The 9,099-nt window shown below is 62.8% G+C and overlaps 1 protein-coding gene across 4 annotated transcripts in view; it reads right to left on the minus strand.

Annotated features, from left to right (window-relative positions):
- Window positions 1-8,173, minus strand: part of Ncs1 (neuronal calcium sensor 1) — a 33,475-nt gene extending 25,302 nt beyond the window's left edge. Inside the window, exon 1 of one of the 4 annotated variants that reach the window (XM_048812889.1) lies at window positions 8,041-8,173. In XM_048812889.1, coding sequence (XP_048668846.1) covers window positions 8,041-8,158 — 118 coding nt within the window. In that variant the 5' untranslated portion in view covers window positions 8,159-8,173. Of the gene's footprint in view, window positions 1-7,098; window positions 7,405-8,040 lie in introns of those variants that run through there. The other 3 variants (XM_048812887.1, XM_048812890.1, XM_048812888.1) reach the window with 3 other exon arrangements.
- Between the last annotated feature and the right edge of the window lie 926 nt (window positions 8,174-9,099).

Below are 9,099 nucleotides of genomic sequence, written 5' to 3' on the forward strand. Positions count from 1 at the left end.
GGCCGGGCGGGCTGCAGGAGGCTCAGCCGGGGCCCTGTTGACCGTTTAGGGGTGGACAGGGCAGGGAGGCTACTTGGGAGAGTGTCCTTTCTCTTGCTGGGCCCCTCGGTGTTTAGGACGGGGTGTCCGCAGCTTCTGCTAATTTACCAAGGAGGTGAAAGCCACGAAGCCTGGGATCCGACGCACAGGGATTTGCTGCATAATATTTCAAAAGAAAAAGTTGGGGGAAAATGTTTGTCGACCCATGCTCCCCCACACAACGCCACAAGGGCTGGTCCTGCCCTCGCAGCTATGACCCCACGGGCACAGGGGGAGGGAAGCCTCATGAGGTCCAGCTTCCCTGGGCCTTGGCCTCTGTCCAGGCACCACAGTGACCTCCCCCCTCTGCCCAGGCACCACAGTGACCTCCCCCCTCTGTCCAGGCACCACAATGACCTTCCGGGCAGCAGCCCCAAGCCTGGGCCCCTCCCCTCTCCCCAGAGCCTCGACCTCACACCCCCTTCCCTCCTTGGGTCCAAGCCCAAGGCTCAGGGCTCAGGGTTGGTTGGACAGGAAGGCCAGCCCCCTGGGTCCCCTGCCCACACCCAACCCAGTGGCCCCTGCCCCAGCTCCTGTTCCCTCCTCCCCTCTGATGCCAGGGAGCCCCTCTCCATCGTCCCCAGCCCAGCGGAGACATCCTTTCCTAGCAAGCCTCTTGACCGGCCAGGCCCCGGGGGCCCCCTCCACAGGTGATCTTATGTGCCACATAAGTGTCACAACAGGGGCCAGAGGTCTGACCAAGGCAGGACCAGGCCAAGAGGATAAAGGGCCACAGTGAATGGAATGGCCCTGGCCAGGGATCCTGCCCTCCTGGTCCTTGTGGCCTTGGCCTCTGAGCCTGGTCTGCTCACTGCCAAAGGGGACACGCAGCCTCGACCTGCTGTCTCTGACAGGAGGAGCGTGTACTTGGGGTACAGCCCTGGCGGGGACCCCGTAGAAGCACCTTGTCTCTCCCCAGCTGGACGCTGAGCCCCAGAGGTCAAGGTGCTTCTCCTGGCTCTGCCCAGCCTGGCCCAGCACGCTGCACAGGCACACACGTGAGCCTGCTGATGCCTGCTGCCCTCAGCCCTGCGCCGGGCCAGAGCTGGCCTCTCACCCCCTGTGGACCTGCACCAGCATCTGGCTTTGGCCTCAGGGGCCGTGTTCCTCAGCACGCTCCTGCCCCCAGGCCTGCCTGCAGCCCGGGCTCCTGCAAAGCCAGGACGGAGGCTGGGTGCAGGCAGTCCTCGGGAGCCGGAGTCCTCCCCTCGAGGACGGGGCATGAACTCCCAAGGCACAGCCACGGGGAGGGGCTCTCGAGAGGTGGGAGGGTGCTGCAGCCCAAGCCGGGAGGGGGGCGAGGTGTCCACTCCACCCGCTTCCACTGGCCCCGCTGAGAACAGGGCTGCCGAGGGGAAGGGGAGGCCCAGCCCCTGCTGTCCGCCAGCCTGGCCGGCAGGCTATCTGATGCCAGGCTGCGGCAAGGCTGCAGTGCCCAGGGCCTCCTCCCCCCGGGCAGCTCCCAAAGCTCCTGGGCTTCTGCTCCCTTCCACGCAGCTCCTGTCTGCCCGTCCCAGGAGCCAGGACAGACATCGAGTCTGAGTCTCATTTCCCTGAAGCAAAATCCCCCGATCCCAGATGAAGCTCAGCTCAAGCACGTGGAACAGACAGCCGGTGGGAACAGAGAGCAGGGGCTGGGGACCCCGCAGGGGCGCGGCTGCGGCAGGAGGGACAGAGGGCAGATGGCAGACCTCCGGCCATTCCAGCCGCTCCGGCTACCGGCGGCCAGCCCCGCCCAGTGGCAATCTCCAGACACAGAGCTGCCCTGAACGTCTCCTGCCGCCCCATCCCATCCCCCCAGGAGCCGAAGGAAAACCCCTCAGCAAGGGATCCTCGGGCTGAGTGACCCAAGAGGGGACGGCAGGGACACTTGGGCTGCCACCAGCGACCCTCTTACTGACCTCAGAGGTGCCTTCCACCCTGACACCTTTGCCTACTGACTGCTCCCTCGGGGACGCCTGGGCTTCCCCAGGGTTCCACTGGGTCCCCTCCTCACACTCTCTGGGGACAGAGCAGCACCCTGCCCTGTCACTCCAGGCTCCTCTCTGGCCAGGCCTCTCATCCAGCCCAGGGGCCTCTGGCTGCACTGGCCTGCGGTCTCCCCCACCTCCTCCTCCAGGGCCCCATACCAAGAAGGCCCTCTCCTGCCCCACCCAGCAGTCCTGCACAGCCACAAAAACGCCCTCCGCCCCGGCTCCAGAAGGCCTGGCCAGTTGGCCTGCTCCCCTCCCAGCCCTCCCNTGACCTGTGCAGGACGGAAACGGGCCAGGCTCCTTCCCACCAGTGGGGACAAAGCCCTGACAGCCCCGTGTCCTGGGAACAGCAGAGGGTGGCAGGAAGAGAGGAAGGTAGGCCACCAGGAGGCCCAGGCACGGGCAGCCTCAGCTCCACGTGGAGCCCTCGGGAGTGCTCTCCCAGGTGACACACGCGGGGACACGGGCGGGGGTGCCGGGCAGGCAGCAGGCAGCACAGTCCTGAGGTCGGGTGTTGCTGGATGCTCTGCCAGGACGACACCCCACCCAGCCTCCCCCTGCTCCCCACAGATACCCAGTGGAGAGCCCCGGGTGCCCTGGGCAAGCCACAGGCCCGGGCCCTGATGCAGGAGGAGCGCTCCCCTCAGCCTCACTCCGGCCTCCCCGCTCCCTGCAGGGTGGCAGCGGCCCAGCCTCCTTGGCGTGAGCTGTTTCCACCCACGGTCGCTGCGCCAGCCGGGCGCCCAGCACTGGGCACACAGCAGTCAACAGGAAGGACAGGCGGCCTGCGGCGCCTCCCACCCAGCCTTGGTGCTGCTTGCCCGCCTGCTGGGAACCCAGGGACGCCACCTGCTGCCCACACACAGGAGCCACTGCACTGGCCTCCGCTGCAGGATCCCATCAGCGCCTCGCAAGTTCAGGAGTCTGGGGGGGGTGCTGCTGCGCCCCTATGGTAACCAGGTGGCCGGCTCCGATCAGCCCTGGCCCTGCTCCTGCCCACCCCCAGCACTGCCTCCTCCCCTCCCTCCTAGCACCTGGCCTCCATGCTGGGAGCTGCAGCTGGGATCTGCAGGACATGGCTGAGCCCTCCTGGGGACACTCATTAGAGTGTCTGGGGGACAGAGGTCCTCTGGACCATAAGACCTGGTGAGTCGGGGTGGTCCCTGGCCACGGCTGGGCCAGCTTTTCCCCCTGGCTCTTGGGACCTGTTCTCCATCCCTGAGCTGAGGGATGCCTGAGGTCCCCAGAGGATGCACCCTCCCTCACCAAGGGCCTTGTCCACCTGGTGGCTGCAGGACAGTGCTCTGGCCCTCTGAGCCATGCTCTCCTCTCCTGCAGTAAGGGCCACAGGACGCAGGTAGCAAGAGCGACTAGCACACGGCCAGTACCGGGCACGGAGAGGCGGCTGCAGCCGCACGGGGCTGGGCAGGGCATTAGCGTAAGATGCCAGGGGCTCACTGCCTTCCATGTGGGAGACGCCACCGAGGGCTAGCGCATGCCACCATAGGTCACTTCCTGCTAACCCCAGAGAAAGGAGGCGGGTCCTTCAGAGAGCTCAGGTGTGAGAGGCTACTCGGAGACACCTGGATCCCAAGGGGACTTTTGGCTCAACCCAGACGACATGAACAGCAGTGGTGGAGAGAAATGGGGCCAGCTCCATCGGACCCAGAGCTGACTGTGCCCAAGGAGGGACACGCCAAGCTCCCCAGACCCTGGCAAGCACTGGCTGAGCACCCTGAGTGCACAGTCCGGCAGGAAGCACCCAGCACCTGCCCATCCAAGCACCCCTTCCCGGACAGCCAGGCCGCACCTCGGCCTGCTCCCTGCTTAGATGCCTCGAAAACAAGGCTTAAGGGGACGTGGCTCAATGTAGAGCACCCGCCCGATGTGTGAGGCCCTGGCTTCAAACCTCAGCACCGAGGGGGGGGAGGGGGAGAGAATGCTTGTTTGAATCCTGGGGACTGAACCCCAATGTTCTCATCTGACAAAGGGATGAAGATCAAAGTCTCCATTCCAAAGAGCTCACAAGTCGGTGAATGTGCTTTGTCCCTGCAGAGGACCTTGTGGTGCAGGGAGTCCTAAAGATGTCCCTCACAGAGCCCTCAAGGGGAGATGGCTGGTGGCACCCCCAGTTCAAGCAACCACAGGAAGCAAGGTTTAGTTCAAATCTTGTGTTCTGGCTCAATTATTTCTGCAGATTTTGCATCTGCCCCATCATTTGTGGGTGTTTTACTCTAAGAATGAAGTTATGATACATACTGATTTTAAATTCTATGTAAGTTTAAAAAATCCCCCCCCCAATTTTTTTCATGTAAAATTGCAGGAAGAGGTGCTTTGCCTTGTGGTCTCCAGGAATAATGACAAGAGGTTGCCCTGCGGTGCTCACTGCATGCCCAGCCTGGACACAGATCTCACTCAATGTCCATCTGATGTGCGGCCAGGACCCTGATTACCTCCACTGCCCAGATAAGGAAACTGAGGGTTTCATGGAAACCATGAAACTCCATGGAAAGCCACCTGCCCATGGGCCAAACTGCATCTGCATTGGCCCTGGGACCAGAGCCAGGTCCATGTGGCTAGAGACGTGGGGGTATAAGACACCCCTAAACACGTCCTGGGAGTTGAGTCCTCCCCCTCCCGCCTGAGTCCTGCGCAGGCCGAGCCTCACCTCAGATCAGAAGGGTTTGGGCTTCTGATTTTTTTTAATGTTAGAATATTTGCATATAAATAATAAGATATCCTGGGGAGGGGACCCAAGTCTAAACACAAAGTTCCTTTATGTGTCTCTGTCCTAGCGCAGCTCCCAGGGGCGGGATTTGGGCACCCAGAGGGGCAGCTCTTCAGAGCAGCGACTGGCATGCAGTAGGTGCTCAGCGTGTGCTCCTGTAGAACGCTCAGGCCGAGTTGGCTGGGTAAGTTGAAAAGCAGACGTGGCTACTTTTATTTTCCAAAACCCAAAGTGACCCCTGCTAGTCAATGACCTGCCCACCGCCCCACCTGCCGCCCTCTTCCTTCCTCTCCTCAAACAAGACGGAGCCCCAGGTCTGCCTGGGTAGAGCCTTCGGATCACCACTCAGAATCTTCCAAGAGAGTCCTGGGCGTGGTCCTGAAGTGGGGGACCCATCTGCCTCCTTAAGGCCCTGGAGACCTGGGGACAGCAGTGGGGGGGCCTTTCCTCTAGATTCCTGGAGCCTAGCCAGAGGGTCAGGGTGGGCTCCCTGGGAAGGGGTGTGAGAGCCGCCCCAGAGAGGAAGGGAGAGATCTTTAAGAGGGACCGCAGGGTCCCCAACTCAGACCACACAGAACACAGTGAGGCTCAAGGCACCGTGGGACACCACATCTTGCTGATCCAGAGACATGGTGCCATCCAGGCAGAACACAGCAAGTGTCCCCAAACGCTAACAACTGCTGCTATCATTAATAAAGGTGTCATGGCCACCAACGGCAAGGCAGGAGGACCCAGGCCAATAATGTGGGCACCCAGGATGGGTGGGCACCCAGGATGTGTGGGCACCATAGGAAGCCATGGCCAGGCTGCTGCCCTCCTGCCCACCCCACCTGTGGCACTGCCTCCCCTATCGCCCAGCCTCCACTGCCCATCCTCCACCCTCTAGCCTCCAGCCTCCACCCTCCCCCTTCAGTCCAGCCCTGGGAGCAGGCCAGAGATGCTAGGCTGGTCTCCGTCACAGCTGGGGCAGAAGCCAGAGCAGTCCCAGTCCCTGATGTCACTACAAGAGAGTGAGGAAACCTCCAAGCAGGAGTAGGGAGAGGGCAGGAAGAGTCCCCAGACTGAGCAGAGAGCCCCGGGGAAGGGCGCAGAGCCCCCACCCAGGGAGAGAGCCAGGACAGGGGCACCCAGGGAGAGAGCCAGCCGGACAGACAGGGACGCCTACAGCGGGGGAGGGGCCTGGAGGGGAACGTCCCCCTCTGTCCCCTCTGCCCAGGATGCTCCGGAGACTGCAGGCACCGAGATTCTGTCCCTGAGCTGCACTAGACAATCAGCTCCAGGAGCGACCCGGAAGGTTCTAGGGCAGGAATTCCAGGGCGTCTGGCCAAGAGGCTGGGATCCAGGCAGCCCCAACCAGCAGGGGGTGCTGGGCGCAGCTTCAGGCCTCTGCCAGGCGAGCCCAGGGCGGAGGTGCCTGTGACCTGCCCTCAAGGAGGAGGCACAACAGGAGTGACTCATCTCGGTGCTTGTCACGGAGCAGGAGGACCCGGAGCTGGCTCCACAGGAGGGTGGGGCCCAAGAGGACGGATACACCCATCACCTGGCTGGAGTCACCAAAGCAGGACTGTGACCTTGACCATGGTGACCTTGACACCTGCTGGTCCTTCCAGTACCAAGTGCACCTGCCCCTCAGCTCCGCTGACCCCTGCCCTGCTCAGCAGGCCCCTCCTGCAGCAGGAGCCACGCCCCCTGCAGTGCAGACCAGGAAACTGCAGCCCACACAAGGCCCCAGGCCCAGGGCCCATGGGGCCAGGCACAGCCACTCTGCTTCTGGTCAGCAGCTCTCCTCCGACTGGGCCAGCCCCTGCCTCCCCGCCATCACACCATATCCACCCATCCAGTCCTCAGAGTGCCATACTTGATGCCTCAGGACATGGGGATGCGGTACCTGCTGTCCCCACACAAACCACCCCCAACCTGTGAGTGCCTCCCGGAGGCCTCCTCACCCTCAGGAAGGGCTGCCAAGGCGAACCCACACAGATCCAGGGCGCCCCGTTAAATTCCAGGCAAACAGGAATGAGCTCAGTAGTTCCAGCACCCCCACCTCGTGCTCAGCCGAGACACTGCCACTGCCTCCAGGAAGTCCTCCAGATGCACCTCAGACCAGGTGGATGCTCGTGACATCCTGTGAAGCCTTTTCATTCTGCCTCACGTCTGCGTCCCCAGCCACTGTGGGTGCCAGGAGGTCCAGAAATCCAGCCGTCCGCCTGCCCTGTGCCCCAGCATCACAGGCAGGGCCAGAGGCAGCGGCTCACGGCCAGTTTCTGTCAGGGAGAGAGGGGTGCCGAGGCAGCCCGTGGACCCCATGGCCAGACTCACCTCCCTCAGGACCCAGGACCCCTAGCCCTTCCCCTGCATGCGTCCGCCCCAGCTCGGCTGAGCCAGACCAGGAAACAGGGGCCAGGGCAGCACCTGAGCAGGCTCCTCGCTCATCCTGATGGCTGCTGCTGGCCTTGATTAAGATCATGTCCACTCGGCTGGCACTGGCCACATCCCAGGCAGTGTGGAGACAATAGGTGCCGGGTGGCCGTGGGCTGCAGAGCCACAGGGGAGGCTGGGCCTCGTCCGAGGGACAAGAGCCGGGCGAGCAGGGCTTTGAGCGCTCTGCTCCGAGCGCCTCACTCGCCAGCACACACCATATATTTTTGAACAGAAGGAAAGCGTTTGCTGTTCCCCCCACGGTGCCAAAAATAGCCCCTCTCCTGCCTTTGAACAGGGATCTTTGGTTCCTACAAAGAGGCAGGTGCAAGATAGGCTGGAAGGAGGGGCCTGGCTGGTGGCTGGGACCCCAGGAGGTGGAGGGGGCCTGGGGGCCACCCGCGGCCTGGCCTCCTGAAGCCCTGGACCCCCCAGACACGGGGAGGATCCCGGCCAGCCCGGGAGGGGGAGGGGCTGGACAGGGCAGAAAGTGGGACCTGAGGTGGGGGAGAAGCTGCGTCTGTCCACAGCTTGCTCAGTTACGCGTCTGTGGTTTGATTCATTCTGACAAATAAACTCGAGGCTCTCCTAGGAGAGAGAGTGGACCACGCAGACCCGGGCTCCATCCTCACGTGCTTTGGCTAAGTGGAAGCCTTAAACAGGTTGTCACCACCAGGTCCCAGGAGGACAGCTGGACCCACGGACAATTCCACAGAAATATCCCGTGGGCTTTGGTGCCAGCTGTGTGGGGGTGGGGGGTCCCAGGGCCAGCCGGAGGAGGCTCACAGATGGCCCAGACGTTCAGCTGCCCCCCGGCTGCCCCAAAGCACAGCCTGGGCTCACCCGCCAGCAGGGACACCCGCTCGCCAGAGGCACTGTCTCCCACTTGATCTGAGAAGCCACGAGAGGCCGACGGAGGGACTCTAAGGCCGGGGCTCTGTCTCTTCACCAACATCCTCATGCTCGTCCACCCGGTCCTGCAAGGAGCAGCCCCACGAGCCCATTTTACAGACGGAGCCCAGGCTTCCCGGGGAGAAGGGAAGCTTCCCCAAGCTTCCTCTGATCACGTGTCACTTACGGAGTCTCCATCACTGTGATGAGCCAGGGGCCAGCCCAAGGGGGCCACCAAGTCCAACGTCTACTCTCACCACCTTATGCTGGAAGGACACTCTGGGCCCCCACTTACAGGTGAGAACCCTGAGCTCCCCAAGCCCCCTAGATGGCTTCCACCAGCCTCAGCTCTGCTCCCTCCCAGAGGGGCCCAAGAAGCCACCCCCAGCGTCCCCACGGAGACAGGACATCTCGCACCAGCAGGGCCCTGGGCTCACTACCCACACGGACAGGTCCAGTGGCGCACCTCTGCGGCCCCAGCTATACAGGAGGAAGAGCAAGGGGACCCCAAGCTCCAGGGTGAGGGGGCCGTGTTCATCAGCAGAAGGGCTGGATTTGAACCCAGCCCCGCAGGTCCCCGAGCTCTGACACCAGCCAGCCAGCCAAGCATGTCGGCGCGACGTCCCTCCACCCAGATGCACAGACAAAGAGCAGAGATCAGACGGGAGGCGGTCACCGGCCTGGGAAGCAAGATGGAGGGCCTTGAACCTGGCTGCTCCAAACGCAGAGCTCTTTCTGGTTCCCAAGGGTGTTTCTCAGTTTTGTTTTGTTTTGTTTAAGCCACTTTTTGTCCCCAGAAGGCCAGAGCTGTGGAGGAGCAGGGTGGACATGGCCCCTAGGCTACAGGGAGAGAATGGCACCCTGAGCGGTGGCGCCCGGGGAAAAAAAAAGCAGTGAGCTATTTCTGCTTTGGGTTAAACATTCCTCAAAGCCACATTCCTCCCGCTGTCCCCTCCCCCTCCGGCAAGCCCAGAACGCAGGGCCTGGACGCCCCACCAGCCTCCTGGTGCT

The sequence above is a fragment of the Marmota marmota genome, unplaced genomic scaffold (assembly GCF_001458135.2).
Source record: "Marmota marmota marmota unplaced genomic scaffold, marMar, whole genome shotgun sequence".
NCBI classification, from domain to species: domain Eukaryota; kingdom Metazoa; phylum Chordata; class Mammalia; order Rodentia; family Sciuridae; genus Marmota; species Marmota marmota.